Below are 24,141 nucleotides of genomic sequence, written 5' to 3'. Positions count from 1 at the left end.
AAGTTCATGACCTTCACAGTGAACAGTAGGGTGCAGGGAGTGTTATTGAGCAGAGGGATATAGGATTACAAGAACATAGTTCCCTGAACATTGTGTTACAGGTAGATAGGGTGGCGAAGAAGGCTTTTGACCTGCTGGGCTTCATCAGTCAAGGAATTGAGTATAGAAATTCTGACGTTATATTACAATTGTACAAGATGTTGGTGAGGCCACACTTGCAGTATTGTGTTCATTTTCAGTCACCCTGCTATAGGAAATATACTATTAAGCTGGAAAGAGTGCAGAGAAGATTTGCAAGGATGTTGCCAGGACTCAAGGGCCTTAACTATAGGAGAGGGAGGGAGGGAGGACTTTATTCCTTGGAGCGCAGTAGTTAGAGGAGTGATCTTATACAGGTGCATAAAATGATAAGGGGTACAGATTGGATAAATGCCCATTCTTTTTCCACAGGTAGAGGAATCAAGAACTAGAGGGCATTAGTTTAAGGTGAGAAGGGAAAGATTTAATAGGAACCTGAGCTGCAACGTTTTTACACAGAGGTTGGTGGGTATACAGAACAAGCTGCCAGATGTAGTTGAGAAAGGTACAATAACCACTTAAAACTACTTTTAACGGGTACATTCATAGGAAATGATCAGAGGGATATACGCTAAACAAAGGCAAAGGGGATTAGTTTAGACGAGGCATCTTGATTGCCATGGATGAGTTGGGCTGAAAGGCCTGTTTTTGTGTTAAATCATTCAATGATTCTAAATTTGTGCCCTGTCCATCCTGAGAAGAGGACTTGGGTGTTCCGAAGAATTGTGTTTCAGAATTAGTCACACCTCTATCCAAGTTGTTACATTGGTTATTACATTTTCATATAGCTGAAAATGTAGAAAAGTACCAAAGTATGACTTATCTACAAAAAGCAGAACAAAGACAATCCAAGTAATCACCGCTCACATTACTATCAATTATCAGAGAAGTGATGAAAGATGTCACTCACAGTGCTATCAAGCTACACGTGCTCACCAACATAGATATGATAGTAGTATGGAAGAGGCTTTTGGATAGGCACATGGATATAAAGGGACTGGAGGGATATGGATCACATGCAGGCAGATGAGAGTAGTTTATCTTGGCATCATGTTCAGCGCAGATATGTGGGCCAAAGGGCTTGTTCCTGTGCTGCACTGTTCTACGCTAATAATCTGCTTGCCAATGCTTTGCTTGGATTTCACCAGGGCCACTCTCTTCCAAACTTCATGATACAAAAAGACCAAATAGCTGAATTCCAGAGATGATGTCAGTGTGGCTGCTCGTAGCATCATGATAGCATCTGAATGACTGTGGCAACAAGGAGACCAGATAAAACTAATGAATGAGCATTAAGAGAACATACTGGAAATATTCAGCAGGTCTATCAGCATCTATGGATGGAGAACCTCAATTAACATTTCAGGTTAATGGCCTTTCTTCAAAGATTGCATACTTTGCAGCAATTGACTCAACCCATGACACCACAAAGGCTATATAAGTTAAGATTAAATAAAGTTAAGATTGTCATGAAATGTTCTCATTTGCCTGGGGAAGTAACGGTCGATACAATCCAGAATAAAGCAGTCCTTTCATCAATCTATCCATTCATTCTGCCATCAGTTATCCCCCGTGACTGGACCACATACAAAAAGGAACTGTAGTTCCTCTCCTAAGCCAGTGCTCGTTAAACTATTTCAGTGTCATTCACCCTTGAGTCATTCACCCCTCTAGTTTAATTCACCTCAAAATAATTTCATTCACCCTGGGTGAACCATTCGCCAATTTAAGAAGCACTGTCCTAAGCTATCTGAACAACACAACCCAAATCTGCGACCTGTGAACGCCACCTGGAGCAAGATCCATTCCAACCACAGCATAATGACTTGGAAATACAAGTAATTCCTTCATCATTCCAAGAACTAATACCAAATAATGCGAGTTGAACTTCATCATAGGGCTGCATCAGTACAAGAAGATGACTTATCACCACCATCTCAGATGAAAATTAAAATGGAAAGAAGCATTAGCCTTGCCAGCAATGCCCACATTCCGTAAAATGCATTGGAAAAAATAGCTGTCAAATACTGCAGATTAAACTAAAGGGCATCGGCTTAAGGTGAAAGGGGGGAAATTAAAGAGTGACCACAGGGCCATTTTTTTTTCACTCCGAGGGCAGTCTGTATTTGGGATGAGCTGCCAGACGAATCTAGAGAATCAGATACAATTACAACTTTTAAAATCTTTTAGACACATATATGGAAATTAAGGGTTTCGAGGAATATGGGCCAAATACAGGCAAATGAGACAAGCACAGTAAGCTAACTTGGTCAGTATAGGCAAGGCATCCTGTGTCCGTGATGTATAGCTCTATGACACTACTATCGATCAGGCACTAAACAAATGCAGAACAGAAAACCACTTTGTGAAGTGTTAAAATTTGCATGTGCTTACAGATCTCTAGATTCCTAAATAAATTAATTATTCTTTTAAAATTAACATTTCTGAAATAATCAAGAGTAAAACATCATGAACGGGGGAGCTTCTCAATTCGGCCGGTGCCATCCTTTCAAGGGTGAGAGGAATTAAAACAATGCTTCAAGATTGATCTTTCCTAGCTGCGTAGCCGGGGAAGCAATAAAACAATGCTTCAAGATTGATCATTCTGAGGTGCGTAACCCAGGAAGCAATACATGCGTTTTAAAAAATCATTAAATCTTAAACCCCTTGGTTTGCTCAGGAGGACGATGGGGATATCGCAGATGCCCATTCATTCCCGGCAACTTATGCGGTCGCAATATTCTCCTCCAGAGGTGACTAGGCCGGTTGAAACCCACGGCCTCGATTAGCACTCGACAGCATTCCCAGCCCCGGCCTGTTATTCAGCACAAATCCATGCCCTGTACCTGTGCGGCGTACTGTTCTTCCGTCTCCTGGCGATCGCAATCAGGGCCAAGACAGCGGTGGCTCCGAGAGCGGAGTTTTTCACCGTCAGGAGTTTGCTGAAAGCCGCCATGGCCGTGACCGGAGAACGTCACGAGCGTTGCCGGGCTGGACGTCCCTCCGACTGTCAATCACACCTCGCCTTGTCACTGCGGAGGGGACTTTAACCTGAATGCAAATCACCCAGAGGAAACCCTACACGTAAACCTTGCACCCATCCTCCTCAAGTATTCCCCTTGTACACTTAACTATTGCATTGCTCGGGTCCCCAGAGAGCACGAGTTGCAAATCCATGTTGCATGTGCATTAAAGCTTACTTACATCTTACTTTTACTCCCAGGGCAGTCTGTATCTGGGATGAGCTGCCAGACGAACCTAGAGAATTAGATACAATTACAACTTTTAAAATCATTTAGACACATATGAAAAGGAAAGGTTTAGAGGAATATGGGCCAAATGAGACTAGCAAAGTAAGCTAACTATACATTATATATATATATATATATATTATATATATATATATATATATTATATATATATCTGTTTTGCTTTTGATGTTTGCCTCTGACTGATCATAGAGGAACCTTGGGGTGGCGTCAGCATGCTTGAAGCCTTCAAACATCAGCGGGTAGCAGTATAATATTTTGATTTATTTTTACTTTTATATAATGATCATTTGATATATAATTCAGAGGAAAATAAATATCAAAGAATTAGGAGCAGAGAAGGCCCTCTGGCGTTTGAGACTGCCATTGATCAGGATCACGTTTGATTTCCAGAGTGGAAAATTTGAAAGATTTGCCACTCACTTAGTGAAGAAATTTCTTCCCAGCTCAGTTCTAAATGGTCTGCCCATGATCCTGAGACTGATTCCATACTCTAAATTCTATAGTCCTAGGAAACATCCTTTCGACATTCATCTAGTTGAGCCATGTAAAATTGTATCTTTCAGGGGGTTTAATCTCTTGTGATTTAAACAAATATTAGCCCAATGCAATTATATATTTTTTAAAGTATGGAGACCACAATTGATTAGATGTGGTTTCACTTAGGCTACAGATAATTGCAGCAAGCCACTTTTAACCCTGCTCTCAAATATTCCCATACTATAAAGACCATTCTACCATTTACCTTCACAAATTTATACTGCACCTGCATGTTAGCTTTCAATGATGTGCACAAGATCCCTTTGAACATGAGCACCACCCAAACTCACGTAATTTAAAAAAACACTGCTTTTTTGTTTTGTGTATCAAAATGGATGTTCAAAATTTTGCACATTATATTCCACCTGCTGCATTCTTGTTCACATACTCAGCCCATCTGGAACAAAAAATAATAGCTGCAGGAAGAACTCAGACCCTTTATCTTGAATATAGGAATGGGCTGTAAGGAGTTGGGGAATTATCAGGTTGAAGGCTGTGGATGAGTGATCTCCTGAAATGATAAAATCTGTGATGATATGGGAGACATTACAGAGCCAATGTTTGAAATTTATTCCATTGGGATTTATTTGTTGTTGAACAAAAAAGGTGAATTATAATTTTATTTTCTGTTTCTCCTTTCTCTCTCTTCTAAGTCAATCCTTCTTTCAGCTTATTTCTCTTTCACAACTGATGTGACAATAAATATACCATTTCTAATTGCAATTTCATCTCAATTCTTCAATAGGATTGATTAAGGAATGTCTGGTACCTTGCTTTGATCCATCATATCCCAGTTACAAACCTACTCCAGATTCTTAAAGGTAGAACATCGTACAGGAACATTTGTGCAGCATAGGATCAGGCCCTTGGCTCACTATGCCTGTGCAGACCATGTTCCCAATGTTCACTAAATCCATCTTCCTGCACATGGTCTATATCCCTTCAATCCCTGCCTGTTCTTGTGCCTGTCCATATGCCTCTTAAACATTGCTATCACATGTGTTTCCATAACTTCCCCTGCCTGCGTGTTCCAGACACCACCTCGGTGTAAAAACTTGATTTGTAAATCTTCGTTAAACTTTCTCCCTCTCACCTTGAACCTGTGCCCTCTAGTTTCTTTCACCCTGGGAAGAAGGCACTGACTAACTACCCTTTTTATGTCTCTTAGACAAATATCTTGGCTAATACACAAGTGCAGAACAAAATAATATGTCGACAGTGAAAAGTGTCACACTTTGAATAAGCCCTTAAATCAAGGATCTATCTGGTCTCTTATAGTTGTGAATAATTTCACAACACCACTTCAATAAAGAACAGTGCAGTATTCTTTGTGGTCCCAGTTACATATATCTTTTACTCAATGCCACATAAAACACATTATTGCATTGTTGTTTGCAAAATCTGACTACCGCATTTCTATATTAAACAACAGCTATGTTTTACGAGTCTGAAATTTTCGGACAACCATCACATGTGGAACAATATGACATCAACAAAAGTTCAACTTCTTTGTTGAAGGAGCTGATTCATCAGAAAATAGTTCACTCTTCCCTATACCAGTAGGACTTCTTGGTCATGAAACATTAAAAACTTGTACTTATTTAGAATATGGATAATGATATCCTATTTTCATACGAAGGGATTTGATTTTTTAATTAACAAAAGCTTAAGTTACTCATTATCTAGGTGAAGCAGGAAGGTGGAAATACAACGACGGGCATTGGTTCCAAAAGATGCCACATCAGGAGTGCAAGATAAAATTAAGCAGAGGTTCACCCTTTGTGGTTGTGGTAGCCTTTGGATTACATCTGGCGACTTTATGGTTTCTATTTTATCTCTGTACCGCCCAATCCCCTGACATCAGTCTGAAGAAGGGTCTCGACCCGAAACGTCACCCCTGCCTTCTCCCCAGAGATTCTGCCTGGCCCATTGAGTTAGTCCAGTATTTTGTGTCTATACTCAATGTTAAAAATCATTTGTAAAAGTGCTCTGGCTTTCATATAATGCTCAATGCCAACTATCTCTTTTGGTTCATTGTCATTCATTTCTATTTTGTGTATAGGGCTAACATGAATATAATTGAGAATTTAGATGCCAGTAATTTGATTTATGGTAGTAAGTGAATATGAGTAATGACCACTGTTGTTACACTATAATTTTGTTATTTATATCTATAAAACACTGACACGTGTTGTGAAAGAAAATAAAAAAACTGCAGAGTTTTCCACAAATTCACAACTCTCTGGGTGAAAAGGTTTCTTCTCACCTCAGTTTTAAATGGCCTCCCCTTTATTCTAAGACTGTGGCCCCTGGTTCTGGACTCGCCCAACATCCGGAACATTTTTCCTGCATTCCTTCCCATTCTCTCTGTAATTTAAAACAAATTGGTTTTCTCTCCTTTGCAGTTCCGTTTGAAGGATCTTTGACCCAAAATATTACCAGAGGTGGAGGATGGTCATGTTCCACTTTCCACAGAGGCAGCCTGACCTATTGAGTATTTCCACAATTTTCTCAGTGTCTCCACCTATATCCTTCCTTTGTCCCCCCCCCCCTGACATCAGTCTGAAGAAGGGTCTCGACCCGAAACATCACCCATTCCTTCTCTCCCGAGATGCTGCCCGAACTTGAAGAAGATGTAGACACACTGATGGAATGGGCAGATAGGTGGCAGATGAAATTTAATGCTGGTAAATATTACATTTGGGAATGAAGAATGAGAAGAGGCAATATAAATTAGAGGGCACAATTCTAAAAGTGGTTCAAGAACAAAGAGATGGAGATAAATGTGCACAGTTCATTGAAAGAGGCAGTCTGATTGACAAAGTGGTTAAAAAGCCATCGTGGATCCTAAGTTTCACCTGTTGAGGCAGAAGAACAAGGAAGTCATAATGAACAATCATAAAGGTTTGGCCAGAAGTAATGTATTCTGTACAGTTTGGATATCATGTTCCCTGAAGAAAGTGATGCTTTTAGAGAATGTGCAGAATAAATGGACCAAAACGATTCAAAATGCCGCCTGCCCATTTCCCTACACAGATGCCAAGTTCCTTCAACAGTTTGTTTAAAAAAAAAAATCAAGATTCCAATATCTGCAGTCTCTTGTGTACTGAATTCTGTATCTACCACTGGAAAAACCTTCTCCCAGTTCTCAACATTTACTTTCAAAATTCCAACAGTGGAACTCCTTGGCCCTCCATCTGACGCAGCATTTTGCAGCTACTGATCTGCTTAATCACATTCTTGCCTCTGTCTTGCCCAGATCCTTTAAAAAAAATATTCCCAGCTCATATGTCCTCTGCTACAAACTTGATCAAATATAGGCATTACATGATTTTGCCATTTACTCTGGGAGTCTCATTGCCTTACAAAGGGTAATCTTTGCCATCTAAGGAATGCAGTAAAGATTGCCAAGACTGGTCCCAGGAATGCTGGGATTGCTGTGGGGTGAACGATTGAGGAAACTAGGCTTGAATTCTTCTTTGGAGTATAAAAGAATGGAAGGAGACCTCATCGAAACTTCCAAAATACAAAGGCCCTGGATATAAAAGGATGCAGGCTGACTAAGGAGTCCAGGGCCAGGAGCCACAATCTCAGAGAAAGCAGTTGTTCATTTAGGACATCATTTCTTTGTTCAGGTGATAGTAAATATTTGGAACTTTGTAAATCTCAATGAGATCTCCTATTGTTCTATGCACCAGATAATTTAAGTTTAGTCTCCTCAGTCTCCAGGAAGATATAAAAATTCAGTCATGGGCCTCATTGAAAACAAAAGAGATATTTCAGGATATTAATGGAATCAGGGAATGTTGTTTTCCAAGGGAAGTAGAGATAGTTCATGAAAATGCCACTGAGGTAGAAGATGAATTCTGATCTTGATGAATGTTGGAGCAGACTTAATGAGCCATTGCCCTAATGCTCCTATTTCCCATGCTCTTAGCTGGTTGAATAACATCCACAATTGGCCCTGCTCTTATTTGCCAAAACTGCTCACCACCTCAAATTCATTCTTGAATACAAAGATAAAACTTGGCTTCTTTTCTCCACTGCAATCGAATTAATCGCCACTTTATTGTCTTCATCCCCTTACCTTCAATTACATGGGCATCTTAGTTATTAAGTTTGAGAACATCTGGATAACTGCCCTTGCCACATCCTTTGCATTAAATCAACCAAATCCATTGACAGGATTGATGTGTCTACGTCTTCTCCCCAACCTAATGGTTCTGATCATGCTCAACAAGCTCCATTTTATAGACATGGCTATCAATATTATGCCCAAAGTGGCATGAGCACTTCCATGCATAATTTACCTTAGTGGACTGACATTTTCCAACTATCAGTCTTCTACCAAATTACATCACAGGTGTCACAAAGCATGATTGCTCCAATGCCGGTGGACTTTGTAGCTTTTGGGGTCAACCTATGACACTGATCACTCAAGCAAAGCCAGGTAATCAGTTTGCATCTCAAATACTTTGGGCAACTTATGACACAGGAGTCCATTATGGCGGGACTGTCGTATGTTGAAAGGCTGGAGCGATTGGGCTTGTATACACTGGAATTTAGAAGGATGAGGGGGGATCTTATTGAAACATATAAGATAATTAGGGGATTGGACACATTAGAGGCAGATAACATGTTCCCAATGTTGGGGGAGTCCAGAACAAGGGGCCACAGTTTGAGAATAAGGGGTAGGCCATTTAGAACGGAGATGAGGAAGAACTTTTTCAGTCAGAGGGTGGTGAAGGTGTGGAATTCTCTGCCTCAGAAGGCAGTGGAGGCCAGTTCGTTGGATGCTTTCAAGAGAGAGCTGGATAGAGCTCTTAAGGATAGCGGAGTGAGGGGGTATGGGGAGAAGGCAGGAACGGGGTACTGATTGATAGTGATCAGCCATGATCGCATTGAATGGCGGTGCTGGCTCGAAGGGCTGAATGGCCTACTCCTGCACCTATTGTCTATTGTCTATTGTCTATTAGGCCAAACATTAAAGGGCAATTAATGCACAGGAGATCACTTGACCACCTTGTCCCTCACTGTCCTCTGGTGCAACTGTTATGTGCCAGCCATGGGAGAAGAGTTCTTTGACTTGCTTCCTGGCAGTCTGCATGGCAATAATGCTCCAATGGGAATTGTACAGGTCCTGTTTTAACGCACATTTCTTTATGCAAAGAGCCAAAACACTGCATATAATGGAGTTTAGTTCAGCTTTGTTTAGTTTCGAGATACAGCGTGGAAACAGGCTCTTTGACTCAACAAGTCCGCGCCAACCAGCGATCCCTGCACACTTACACCATCCTACACACATTAGGGACAATTTATAATGACACCAAGCTAATTAGCCTACAAACCTGTATGTCTTTGGAGTGTGGGAGGAAACCAAAGATCCCAGAGAAAGCCCACGCAGGTCACGGGGAGAATGTACAAACTTCGTACAGTAGTCCATGGTCAGGATTGAACCCGGGCCTCTGGCGCTGTAAAGCACAACTCTACTGCTGCACTACTGTGCTATCGTGCCGCCCATTCCACTCAGTTTCTTAAATTTTTGCAGGGGAGCTGAGTGGATATTATTATTTCATGCAGCACATGTTTAGTGCACCAAAACAGGATGAAACCCAACTTCTGGGCAGTTATAGCTCTGACTTTTTCTACCTCCGATGAAAGGTTAATGGGCTGAAATGTTCTCTGTTTCCTGCTCCACAGATATTGGCTGACCTATTAAATATTTTTGCATTGTCTCTGACTATTTAAAATCTGCAGCGCTTTATTTTGGAATAATCAAAGTAATTCTTTACATTGAAATATTTACTCAAAATCCAGTCATTCTACGATGGCAAGAAACGTAAGGTTTCAACCTAAACAGATCAAGTCGTTATTTCATGTTGTTACAGTACTTGTAATATATTCGCAAATTAATTTAAAGGCTGCCTTATCAATATCAAGTGTATGTCACTGAAGAACATAGAGATCTGATTAACTGTAACGTAGCTATTAAGAACAACATATTTTCTAGATTTATCTTGATAATACAGCTTGGAATGCTGCAATATCTAAAAGAACACTACAAAAAAGTGAATATTAATACTGTCTGTGAAATTCATTTTTGAAGACATTCCTTTAAAAAACGAGTCATTGGAATGTCGGGCGAATTGTGTGAAATTCCTGTTTATTCCACAGAGTGTGAAATAAAACAAATGAAAAGAGAATAAACACAGTTCCAGTCCACTGATGAAAACCCCTGCCTTGGAGTTATGTCAGACTCAAGAACCACAGCTGTGCATTCCCACCCCCCCTGTAGCTTGACCCCATATTTCCGCAGCTGGTACATGCCACAGAGACGTAATCAACTACCATTTGCCTCACACTTTGGACAACCCAAAGGCTGGTTTTACTGTACCAAATAAACAAAATTATTTATTCCTTGATTAGATTTTGTAAAGAATATCAATGTACTTTACTTATGGCCTGCTAAATTCTATTTACTTCTATTTTACTTAAAAGTAATTATTTAATACACACTTCTAAATCAGCTTCATATGCTACATATTTATTGAGATCTGTACCCCTGTATAATCAATATGCTTTTGACTTGCTTAGCATCAACACTGCCTTCCATGTGTAGTTTCTACAGTGTTTTCTAAACTATTGAGAATGTTACATTAATTGATCTTCCATACATGGAGTCGTCAAAATAAACTATATGATGATTCATCAAATCTTCAGAATGCATTGTTCCAAAATGAAAGTGTCATAAAAATTAAATTGCATGCATAGAAACATAGAAAAATAGGTGCAGGAGGTGCAGGGGTAGGCCATTCGGCCCTTCGAGCCAGCACCGCCATTCAATATAATCATGGCTGATCATTTAAAATCAGTACCCCGTTCAGATTCACAACACTATGGATGAAGAAGTTTTTCCTCATCTCAGTCCTAAATGGCCTACCCCTTATTCTTAAACTGTGACCCCTGGTTCTGGACTTCCCCAACATCAGGAACATTTTTCCAGCATCTAGCCTGTCTGATCCTTTAAGAATATTATATGTTTCTATAAGATCCCCTCTCATCCTTCTAAATTCCAGTGAATACAACCCCAGTCGACCCATTATTTCATTATATGTCAGTCCCGCCATCCCGGGAATTAACCGGGTTAACCTATGCTGCACTCCCTGAATAGCAATTATGTCCTTCCTCAAATGAGGAGACCAAAATTGCACACAATACTCCAGGTGCGGTCTCACCGGGGCCCTGCGCAACTGCTGTCGGACCTCTTTGCTCCTAAACTCAAATCCTCTTACAATGAAGGCCAACATGCCATTAGCTTTCTTCACTGCCTGCTGTACTTGCATGCTTACTTTCAGTGACTGATGTACAAGCACACCCATGTTTTGTTGCACTTCCCCTTTTCCTAATCTGACACCATTCAGATAATAATCTGCCTTCCTGTTCTTGCTACCAAAGTGGATAACCTCACATTTATCCATATTACACTGCATATGCCATGCATCTGCCCATTCACCTAACCTATCCAAGTCACCCTGCAGCCTCATAGCATCCTCATCGCAGGTCACACTGCCACCCAGCTTTGTGTCATCTTTGCACATCAAATACCTAACTCTGGTCAATTTTGTTTTTAAATCCCAGTATGTGCCATTCAGATAATTTACATACCATGAGCCAGAACTCCTGTCTATTTCTGCAAAACATCTTTAGAAACACATTCATTTCACCCAATAGAACATCCCCACCCTCCGTACACATACATTCAGGGAGATATTGTAATAACTCCCAACAAATAGCTCACATTTTTATGAAGTAATTTGATAAGAACGTGTAACAATTTTGTAAGTATGATAGGTTTTGAGTCATACTTTTTAAAGCCCAAGGACAAAATAATGTTTCAAAATGTTAACATTAACTTAACTGCAAGGAATATAGCATTTGAGGCAAAACGAGCTGGACACAGATGAATACATGCAAGTATATTATATAAACTTTACTGAAATGTGACTTAGTGAAACAAGAATGACAGCTTAACATTCCTGCTTATAGGGCTGTTAGACAAGGTAGAGATGGAGATAAGAATGAGAGGTGTGGCAATACAGGTGAAAAAAAAAATAATGGTTGTGGAAAGGAGTCTGTTAGAAAGATTGTGAAAAGAGACAAGAGTTTGATCCAAAGGACTACAAAACTACAAGTAAAATCAAAGGTATTTTTAAGTTCATAAAGAAATGAAGATAACAAAGATAGATGTAGGAAATATTAGCAGCTAAAAGTGTAACCTACTGTATGTAAAAAGACAGAGGATATGAGAAACGTTTTTCATGAACATTTTGTGGTTATCTTCTCCAACAAAGCAGACAAAGCAATGCTGCATTTAAGGATTAAGTGCAGGAGATGGGATAAACAAAGTATTAGAGGAAGTACTAAGAATTTAACATCTTGGTAGGTGAATGAATCTCCAGCCTCAAATTAAATATATTCCAAGCTGCTAGAAGAGGCAAGAGGAAAAAGTGAAGTAGTTCTGACCACCATTTCAATCCCCCTTGGCTATAGGCATGGTGTCAAAAGATTGGACGAATGCTATTGCTTTATGTTTGTTTAAATGAGAGGCTGGGTCAAATTTAGTAATTACAGATCAGTGATTAACTTCAGTGGTGGACAATCTATTGGAATCAATTCAGAGCCATTGTATGAATCATCATGTAAAAAGGTCCATTTAGATTAATCAATGACAGTTAACTTGAATTTATTACAGGAAGACTGTGTCCAATTAATTTGACATTATATTTGAGGTGGTAACAAGTAAATGAAAATAGTGTGTTCTTTGTAATCTTCATGAGTTTGGCAAGGCTTTCAACAAGGTTCACTTGACAGGCTGGACAAAAAGTAAAAGTCAATGAGATGAAAGACAGAGAGATACATTTGATGCAAATTGGCCCAGTGATAGGAAGGCTAGTGGGGTTCCATGGGGCTCAGTACTCCTTTATTCCTGAATTACATTTGAATGATTTAGACAATTCTAAGGGGCATGGTAGAAAGGTTTGCAGATAGCAGAAAAATTACCCACATCATTGACTTGATAAGGGAAGCTTGTCAAACAGGAAGATATGCCATGGTGATAAAGTAATTAAACAGAAACATGGTTTTACCATGAGAAGTTTGGGGTAATGCATTTGGGGAACTGTAACAAGGCAATCTTTAAAAGAAGCAGGATAGCTAAATGGCATGATTAACAAAGGAATGCAAATATTTCCCAGTTCTCCCACCAGTATTACTGTCTCCGACTACATTCTATCTCTGTACTGCCCACACCCCTGAAGAAGGGTCTTGACCCGAAACGTCACCCATTCCTTCTCTCCAGAGTTACTCCAGCATTTTGTGTCTACCTTCAAATATTGTCCTTCATTGGTTGATGCTTAGAGTATGAGAGCAGAGAGATAATGCTGGAATATTAATCAACACTATTTTGATCACAGTTAGAGAACTACATAGTTCTGGTCACCACATTGCAAGAAAGACACAGTTACACTAAAGAGTTGCAGAGGAGGCTTACAAAAGCACTATCAAAGCTATGAGAAGGATTAGGTAAATTAGATGGGATTTTTTTTTTAAACAGAGTCTGAGAGAAATGAGAACCTTAAACTGAAAAGCACCTTAGCAGAGGTGACGAAAACCAGGAGGATTAGATTTTAAGCAAATGATGGAAGGAAGAGGAAGGTGACGATTTTTAACCAGAGTATAGAAATCTGGAACAGACTATGGAGAAGGACCTTGTGGTTTGAGAATTCAGAATGGGAATGGTAGAATTCTAGAACAAATTACCAGTGAAAGAAGACATTTGATATCTTAGTGGGCTTAAAGATTGATAAATCCCATGGTCCTGACATGATGTAGCCCTGAATATGATGGCAGGCGAGGCAGTGGACTGTTGGAGCTGTGGTAGAAAACTTTGAGTCATAAGATCATAAGTTACAGTAGAATTAGGCCATTCAAGTCTACTCTGCCATTCAATCATGGCTGATCTATCTCCCCCTCCTAACCCCATTTTTCTGTCTTCTCCCTCTAACACCTGTACTAATCAAGAATCTATCTATCTCTGCCTTAAATATATCCACTGACTTTGCCTCCACAGCCTTCTGCTGCAAAGAATTCCACAGATTCGCCACCCTCTGACTAAATAAATTCCTCCTCATCTCCTTCCTCAAAGAATGTCCTTTAATTCTGAGGCTATGGCCTCTAGTCCTAGACTTTCCCAATAGTGGAAGCATCCTTTCCACATCCACTCTATCCAAGCCTTTCGCTATTCTGTACATTGCAATGAGATTCCCCCTCATTCTTCTAAACTCCAGCAAATATAGGCCCAGTGCTGTCCAACGCTCATCATATGTTAACATACTCATTCCTGGGATCATTCTTGTAAACCTCCTCTGGATCCTCTCCAGAGCTAGTACATCCTTCCTCAGATAAGGTGACCAAATTTGCTTACAGCATTACATCCCTGTTTTGGCATATAAGTCCTCTTGAAATAAATGTTAGCATTGCATTTGCTTTCTTTACTACTGATTCGACTTGCAGATTAACTTTTTGGGAATCCTGCACCAGCATTCCCAAGTCCCTTTGCACCTCTGAATCCTGGATTCTCTCCCCATTTAGAAAATAATCTATGCCTTCATTCCTATTACCAAAATGCATGACTCCACACTTTGCTACATTATATTCCATTTGCCACTTCTCTGCCCACTCTTCCAACCTATCCAAGTCCTTCTGCAGATTCCCTGCTTTCTCTACACTATCTGCCCCTCCACCTATTTCCGTATCATCTGCAAATGTGGCCACAAAGCCTTCAATCCCCTTGTCCAAATCATTAATATACAAGGTGAAGAGCAGTGGCCCCAACACCGAGCTCTGCGGAACTCCACTAGTCACTGGCAGCCAAACAGAAAATGCCCCCTTTATTGCCACTATTTGCCTCTGCCATCCAGCCAACCTGATGTCCATGCTAGTATCTGCCCTTTTATACCATGGGCTCTCATTTTCCTTTGCAGCCTCCCTTGTGGCACCACGGGTCTTTAGCTTGAAGAAGGGTCTTGACGCCAAATGTCGCCTATTCCTTTTCTCCAGAGATGCTGCCTGACCCGCTGAGTTACTACAGCTTTTTGTGTCTCATTAAGTGCATTGTTGCGCATAGTTTGTTTGATGTAGTCGATCTACATGGACTTCCATAAAACTTTTGACACAGGCTCACATAGAAGTCTAGGGCAATTTCACAATTTACATCCAAAATTGAGTTGGTGATAAGAGACAGAGGATGAACTTGAGGAGGGAGAATAAGGGGGGTTGAGGGGGGATGGTGGGGGGGAGGGGAGGGGGGGGGAGGGGTGGGAGGGGGAGGGGTGGGAGGGGGAAATTGAAGGGGAGGGGGGGTGGAGGGGAGGATGGAGGGAGGGGGAGGAGGAGGAGGGGGAGGGGGAGAGGGGAGGGGGTGGAGGAGGAGGGGGAGGGGGGAGAGGGGAGGGGGAGGGGGTGGAGGAGAGGGTGCTGCACCAATGCAGGAGAGATTTGGGCCCAACAGGTCCACTTGGTCTCGTATATACTAAACCGTTGAAACCTTGGAAGTATATGATAAAAGGTATGTTGGTGTACATGTTCAAGGTTTCCTGAAGGTGGCAGTGCAGACATATAACATAGTTTAGAAGGCGTACCAGATAGTTGCTTTAATTAGATTGGGTATAGAGTATAAGAGAACTATTTTGTGTCTATCTTCGGTTTAAACCAGCATCTGCAGTTCCTTCCTACACACTCTCTTCAAATTCTCCCGTTGGATCAGCTGCCATTAATAAGAACACCACCACCCTTGTATCAGATCATATTAATAGGTGGTATTCATTTTTTTCTCTTTTACCCAGCATAGACACTCTCTTTGTTCGCTCCAATCCTTCCCCTTCCCTGCAACTTAAAACATTCCTGTGTTTGAGCTTTACCCCAGATCTGGTAAAAGGTTGTTCACCTGAAACATTCACTCTTTTTCTCTCCCCACATACTGCATGATCTTCTCAGCATTTCTGCTATCTCCTGGTTTTATTTTGGGCATCCAATTGTGTTTTGTATGAGGAGTGTTGCTAGTAATGTCCACTTTGGTCCATGTGAAATATGGAACTATGTGATCCAATGTTACAAATGGTGCGAGGCATACAATATAATTGCAATCTCCAATTCTGATCTAAATTGTCCATCAATGGGGTGTATTTTTCATAAAACCAAGCACTACGATTTCCAATTTATATTTATATATACAATTCACACAGAGGATAGTTGTTAATTTTATTTTGTCCTCAAGAATGTAAATTTGCTTATCACTATATTATCCAGTGCAGATTTACCACAAAGATGAAGCACATAGATTGAATTTAGTACCATACAAAAGCCTTGCTTCAGGATTTCACTTTCCTTCTCAATAGTCAATAGTCGTTTATTTGTCACATATACATAAATGTGTAGTGAAATGAAACATTACCCGCAGTTCAACAATAAGACCAATAAGAATAATCAATAAAAATGCAATAACACATACAATCATAAACTAACACCAAACAAAAGAAACATCCATCACAGTGAGTCTCCTCCAGTCACCTCCTCACTGTGATGGAAGGCCAGAATGTCTTTTTCCTATGCCTCTCTGCATAGTTTTATGTAATCTCCTGTTCAACATGTTACTTCCTTTTTGTCCTCCTCCCTAACAAGGCATATATTTGGATAATAATTGTTTCAAGGATAAGTTTAAAGGAAAAGGCGGAGCTGTATAGAGAATATTACTGGACTGATCCAATTGGCCATTCACTGACTTGGTTGGACATTTGATGATGTAGAGATTTTGTTTCCACTAGGAAGCCAGAAAAATTATAAAGTGATTTATCTAGGTACATATATAGTAATGGCAACTTTCCGACTTTTCCAATTACTTCTTTTCCACTTGCCATTACTACACAGGAAGTAGGAGTGATCTCACGCAGACCTAATAGAACAGATCTTCTAGTCGTTATTTCCAGTTTAATTAGTTGTTTATTGAAGTGGTTGTACAAACAAGGAGATGAACATATCAGGCTTTGCTTATTTCGCCTGCAAGTCGTAGCTGGCTGCTCAGTCCCAGGTCTCAGGTCTGTCCAGTCATTGGTCTGTTCAGGTCTGGTGAGAACTGTATGCTCTCCCTCCCTATGTTTGTCACTTCCTGTCCCATATACCCATATATATACACCACCCTGTGCATCTAATGACCACCCCCAAGTGTCCAAAATAATACGGCAAGAAATATCTAGACAAAATAATATAATATGCCAACAGTAGCTGTGACTGAGCATCAGATCTGACCACAGACATACATCTAGACTATCCCTTTATGACGCGTTGATGTGAAAGCCGTAGCAGCACAAATATTTCAAACGACTGATATTGTTGCGATTCTCAAGGTCACTTCTTTGTTCTCAATTTTCCATTACAGTAGCCGCTTTCCAATACAGTCTATAACATATAGCTTCTCCAATAAAGCTTAATGCTGTACGTACCCACTTTCCCTGCACGTTGGCATTTGGGGTTACCAATCTACGTTCGTCAGATTAGCGCAGATGGTGACCTTTTCCAGTTGATTGGGAATAGCGGTGTCAGGCTTGTGAAATAAAACAATCCCTGTTCCGTTCAGTTAATTCACAAGCTCCAGTCTCACTCATAGAGTTAGTTCTCACTTAAAGTTTAATGGCAACTTTCCGACCTTTCCAATGACTTATTTTCCACTTGCCATTACTACGCAGGAAGTAGGAGTGATCTTACGCAGACCTAATAGAACAGATCTTCAGTCGTTATTTCCAGTTTAATTAGTTGTTTATTGAAGTAGTTGTACAAACAAGGAGATGAACATACCAGGCTTTACTTTTTTTCGCATGCAAGTTGTAGCTGGCTGCTCAGTCTCAGGTCTGTCCAGTCATTGGTCTGTTCAGGTCTGGTGAGAACTGTATGCTCTCCCTCCCTGTGTCTGTCACTTCCTGTCCATTCTGCCCAGATATATACACCACCCTGTGCATCTAATGACCGCCCCCAAGTGTCCAAAATAATACAGCAAGATATATCTAGACAAAATAATATAATATGCCAACAGTAGCTAGTCTAAACATTAATGGCTCCTGCAGATATATTCACTAATTTTTAAATAATTTAGATTCTGGAAGGCGTGAGGTAATTCAAAAGTTTGAACAGAATATATAACTGTAAATTATGGAAGGTCTATGGAAAGGTAGATTTTTTTAACTCCTTATGCTTTAATATTTCAAAGCAATTTACATTTTAAACATTAAATATAGAAATACAGCTGTCCTGCTTCATCTACAAACACTGTTTGTTACAAAGAAACAGCCTAATCTCCCAAACTAGACTACCAAACTTTAGCCAACGAATGTCTGTCTGTCTGTCTGTCTGTCTGTCTGTCTGTCTGTCTGTCTGTCTATCTGTCTGTCTGTCTGTCTGTCTCTAAAACTCTCGGTTTATTTGTGTGTATATGTTTATGTGTTTATGTGTGTACCATGCCCTCTACACAGCCAAAATGGTACATGACAGCGCGACAATTTTAGGCACACCCTACTCACCATTTCCCCCTGGTCCGAATAAACCTAATTTTGTTACATTTTAAAAACAACAACTAATAAACTTTAATAAATGCACTCCCTCCCCCCCCGGGAGGGCCAGCGGGACAACCGGTGCCCGTCCCGGCGTGCCCTGCGCCGGACCTTCCTCCCGTGGTGCAGCGTGCGGTAGAGGCTGCAGCAGAGGATCCACAAGATGGCCGTCCCCGCCGATTGTGGTACCTGGTGATCTTGGCCTGGCAGAGAGTGCGGATTTTGGTTCACTTATGCTGTCAATGAATTTGGTGGATTTTGCAGACTTATGGAAATATGATTAATATGGTATCTCCAAGATTTGAACAACTACACAGAATTTAATTTGTTTTAAATCGTGGAAGTTTTCAATATTCTATGGTCATGGAGTTAAAGCTAAAGCTGCTGTTAAAGTGATAATATTCTCAATTTTAAGTGCATACTTTCTGTTATTATTTTTACATTTCCTTTCTATTCTTCTGTAATTATGGCCATAAAGAAAACTTTGTGCTGGTGTCATTACAAACTCTGACAAGGGGTGGCGCTGCAGCACGTCAAACCCATAGGAGAAGCTGGAATTAAAGCAAGGCAAGTCTACGCGGACAGTTTCTGTTAGAAATGCGGACATCGAAACTTACGATGGAAAAATGTCAAATACATTTTTTGATATTATAGTGACGGGGAAAGCCTAATGGCATTTTAGGAAGCACAGTTGGTTTGAGCATAAAGCATTTTATACACTTGGGAAAGTAAAATTGGGAAAAAGGATAAGACGCAAATTGCTGGAGTTACTCAGCGGGTAAGGCACCACCTCTGGAGAACATGGATGGGTGACATTTAGGGTCGGGACCCTACTTCTGACCATGTTCTAAGATGTTGCCTGACTCGCTGAGTTTCTCCAGCACTGTTATTTTTGTTTGTAAACCAGCATCTGCAGTTCCTTGTTTATCCTGAGCAACAGGATACTTGGCTCAAAGAATCAATGTTTTTCTTATGCACTCCACAAGTAGCACAGTAGTTATAATCCATAAAATGACCCAAAGTACTGGCGTAATTCAGCGAGTCAGACAGCATCCCTGGAGAACATGGATAGGTGACGTTTCCGATCGAAATCCTTCATCAGAATGATTGTGGGGGGGGGGGAGACATCCAAGTTCTCCAGGGATGCTGCCTGACCCACTGTTCCTCCAGCACTTTGCGTCCTTTTATGTATTATCCAGCATCTGCACTTCTTTATTTCTCGAGTTATAATTCATTATCATTTGGTTCTGTTCAATAATCATTTATTTTCTTCTCTTCATTAACGTCCTTTGCCACACAACCTTGTATTTCATTAGCATATGGCTGTTTGACGTGTTTCACTATCTTGTTAATTGGAACTAGATATTTTCTCTCCTTTATTATCTAATTTTATCCCCATTCATGTTAGATTTTTTATAAACCATTTACTATCACTATAAACTATTTACCATTTTTTACTCTTTTTAGTGGCTCCTATAGGTTGGAAGTTCATACAGGTGTATGATTTTAAATATAAATAGAGAAACATATGTAGAACACCATATTTTAATCAAATGTTTTAATAAGTGATTAAACGTTATTGTAAGTTACTTTTTCCAGTTTTATAAGGTGTTATTTGGTCAACCATTGAATTTTCACATCACAATGCTCAGTTACGTTCACAACACAGACTAACAAAATATTCGGTTTTCAGGCAAACATTTTAATGCAAAGTTGAGATATAAGGGTAAATCAATATAAAACGTTAAATAAACATATGCAGTTTTGCACTCCATGTCCTAAAAAGGCAATAGGGAATTTAGCACAGAATTAATAGGATGCTACCTATTAGGAAGAAGAGCAAACATGCTGAAAGCTTGAAAAATTGGAACGTCTGCAAAATGTCCTCAGCTCTGTAATACTGCACAACCTTAACAATAACCCTACCTCAGCAACGGTTTACCATGGCCTTTGTTTTGGTAGAACTATGTGCTTTGGTTTGCACTATTATGGTCTAGTTAACTAGTATTGCTGATGATCTATTGTACTGTTTATTGTATCTTTATTGGTTTTGTTGGTGCATTATTGTGCCAGTATAGCTGCAACAAGTTAGAATTTCATTGTTCCATTCCTGGTGCATATGACAATTAAACTCGTGACTCATGAAATAGATTATGTACATTTTATATTCAATTTTGTTTTGTGCTTATCAGGAATGAGTGAGATTACTACCTGCAGTAGAAAGTTTCAAATTACTTAATTTTCCAAATTCAGCATAATTTAGTCTCAGCTTTGTACAGCACTGTTCAATTTGCAATAGTGCTGTACAAGTCTATGATTGTTACTACCGTCTATGATTGTTACTGCATATTTGGGATCCAACAAATATTGGATTGAGACACACACTGCCAATACTGAGCTGAGACAAGATTGCAGCTCTGAGACTGTGGAACAGCATCCCACTCCCCATCAGAACTGCCCCCTCCATCGACTCCTTTAAGTCCAGGCTCAAAACCTATTTCTACTCCCTAGTGTTTGAGGCCCTCTGAGGGGGCGCTGTAAACTGTTTATGTATGTGCTGTTATGTTTGTGTGCCATTGTATGTTTGTTTTCTTAGTACCTGAACTGATGTACAGCACGTTGGTCAACGTGGGTTGTTTTTAAATGTGCTATACAAATAAAATTGACTTGACTTGACTTGAACTCTAATATAGTCTGAAGAAGGGTCACAACCCGAAACGTCACCTATCCATGTTCTCCAAGGATGCTGCCTGACCAACTGAGTTACTCCGGCACTTGGTGTCCTTCTTTGTAAACTGGTATCTGCAGGTCATTGTTTCTTCAAATGTAGTTTCCATTGGTCCAATTCAGCATGTCAGTCTGGGCTGGATTTCAACCCAGTTCTAATACCTTGAACATTGGCATTTAATCAACATCTCATTCAATAATTCTTTCTATTTTCTTGCTGAACGATATTCACATTTTCCAGAAAAAAGACACAAATGCTGGAGTAACTCAGCAGGTCAGGCAGCATCTCTGGAGAACATGGATAGGTGATGTTTTGGATCCCAACCCTCAACATAACCTATCCATGTTCTCCAGAGATGCTGCCTGACTGACACTTTGTGCCTTTTTTTGGTAAACCAGCATCTGCAATTCTTTGTTTCTACTTTTCACATTTACCAACCTGCATGTGATTCTGCAGAAATGTGGGGAGAATAAATCAACCACAATAATGACAGCAAATAGTTAAAAGATAATACAGTATCTACTCATTGCAAACACTGGAAACTTCAGTATTTATTAAATGCAGTTAATGAAAATAAACGTTTGGAAACCTACTCAATGCAGAAGGATATCCTTAAATTGAATCACTTTTGAAATGTATTCCTGATATTTATAACCTGCTCTTTGGATGTGTTACTAGCTTGTAAAACTCTCAATTACTTCACACTCATATAATAACCTTGTTTCTGGACTTTAAGCCAGATTGTATTTTTGCCTTTTTTTCTAAATCGCAGATTCACGCAAATTTGTTTATTTGTGAGAATATTGGAGCAGAATGATCCTCCAATCTCTTAAATATACTTGGACTATCTCCGACATCTCCCTACCATTTCTGGACCTCACCATCTCCATCACAGGAGACATACTAGTGACTGACATCTACTATAAACCCACTGACTCGCACAGCTATTTGGACTACACTTCTTCCCACCCTGTTTCCTGCAAAAAGTCTATCCCCTACTCCCAATTCTTCCGTCTACGCCGCATCTGCACCCGGGATGAGGTGTTTCACACTAGGGCATCAGAGATGTCCTCATTCTTCAGGAAACGGGGCTTCCCCTCTTCCATTATAGATGAGGCTCTCACTAGGGCCTCTTCTATATCCTGCAGCTCCGCTCTTGCTCCCCCTCCCCCATTCGTAACAAGGACAGAATTCCCCTCATTCTCACCTTCCACCCCATCAGCCAGCATATCCAACAAATCATCCTCCAACATTTCTGTCACCTCCAACGGGACCCCACTACTGGCCACATCTTCCCATCCCCTCCCCTTTCTGCATTCCACAGAGACCGTTTCCAACGTAACTCCCTGGTCCACTCGTCCCTCACTACCCAAACCACCCCATCCCCGGGCACTTTCCCCTGCAACCGCAGGAGATGCAACACCTGTCCCTTTACCTCCCCCCTCAACTCCATCCAAGGACCCAAACAGTCTTTCCAGGTGAGACAGAGGTTCACCTGCACCTCCACCAACCTCATCTATTGTATCCGCTGCTCTAGATGTCAACTTCTTTACATCGGCGAAACCAAACGCAGGCTCAGCGATCGTTTCACTCAACACCTTCGCTCAGTCCGCCTTAACCAACCTGATCTCCCGGTGGCTGAGCACTTTAACTCCCCTCTCACTCTGACCTTTCTGTCATGGGCCTCCTCCAGTGCCATAGTGAGGCCCACCGGAAATTGGAGGAACAGCACCTCATATTTCGCTTGGGCACCTTGCAGCCCAGCGGTATGAACATTGACTTCTCCAACTTTAGATAGTTCCTCTGTCCCTCTCTTCCCCTCCCCTTCCCAGTTCTCCCTCTATCTTCCTGTCTCCACCTATATCCTTCCTTTGTCCCGTCCCCCTGACATCAGTCTGAAGAAGGGTCTCGACCCGAAACGTCACCCATTCCTTCTCTCCTGAGATGCTGCCTGACCTGCTGAGTTACTCCAGTATTTTGTGAATAAATACTCCAATTTACTTATTATCAATGAATATTTTGAAACAAAATGTAAATAAACCATTTCTAAATTCCATTAAAGGGTTGAAAATATATTTAAGGATATTTACTTTATTTCGTCCTTTTGCAACCAGAAATGTATCAAAAGGTCTTTAGTATCCTGTCAACTTGCAGAACAGTATGCTAGTGTTCCCAGACTCGCATGCTTACCTCAGGTATGTGCATTGCACATATGTTTATTTCAATTTACGTTTCAGGATCATTCGGATTACTCGACCAAACCAATAAAAGAGCTAAAGTTAATCTTTAATTTCAGAAACCTTATAGGCCAACGCAGCTACCCTACTGAATATTTGTGATATTCGTGTTACGGGAAATAAATGTTGAAATATATTATCAACAAGTATCAGAGGAAAACTGCTCAATTAATCTTCCATTAAAAAAACGAAATTCCTTACACGCTAAGATGTTCCACCCATTATCATTATATTTTTCGCTCTCACCTCTGCCTCCAACTCAGGGGTAAAGGTCATTAACAATTTTAATTAAAATTTCCTCCAGGTCGGATCATTAGTTAATGGCCTGTGATTACTTCCAGTATAGTTTTACTATTTCCAAAGGCGTGAGGTATGACGAGGCACAAGTCTACTAGTCAGATAGTGATGATAGTATTGCACTACACTCAAGGACGTGTAAAATTGGCAAGCTTTTATCACAATCTAAATTATCATTGGTGTTATGCAACAGTCAAGCACTGGATCACTAGAGTACACTGGTTGATGTTAGGATTTTGTAAGTGTTAAATCCATGCTTGCAAGCAAAAGTGCTGGCAGAAGATAAAACGGCACTTTTATTTCCACTGAATCACTTCGCCAGGGCAAGTTTTCCT

At 40.4% G+C, this 24,141-nt stretch overlaps 1 protein-coding gene across 1 annotated transcript in view; it reads right to left on the bottom strand.

Annotated features, from left to right (window-relative positions):
• Nucleotides 1-3,112, bottom strand: part of abcd3a (ATP-binding cassette, sub-family D (ALD), member 3a) — a 54,277-nt gene extending 51,165 nt beyond the window's left edge. Inside the window, exon 1 of the mRNA XM_078408269.1 lies at nucleotides 2,925-3,112. Coding sequence (XP_078264395.1) covers nucleotides 2,925-3,034 — 110 coding nt within the window. The 5' untranslated portion in view covers nucleotides 3,035-3,112. The remainder of the gene's footprint in view (nucleotides 1-2,924) is intronic.
• Between the last annotated feature and the right edge of the window lie 21,029 nt (nucleotides 3,113-24,141).

Source organism: Rhinoraja longicauda, chromosome 11 (genome assembly GCF_053455715.1).
Source record: "Rhinoraja longicauda isolate Sanriku21f chromosome 11, sRhiLon1.1, whole genome shotgun sequence".
Classification (NCBI taxonomy): domain Eukaryota; kingdom Metazoa; phylum Chordata; class Chondrichthyes; order Rajiformes; family Arhynchobatidae; genus Rhinoraja; species Rhinoraja longicauda.
This window is presented reverse-complemented; position numbering and strand designations above follow the sequence as displayed.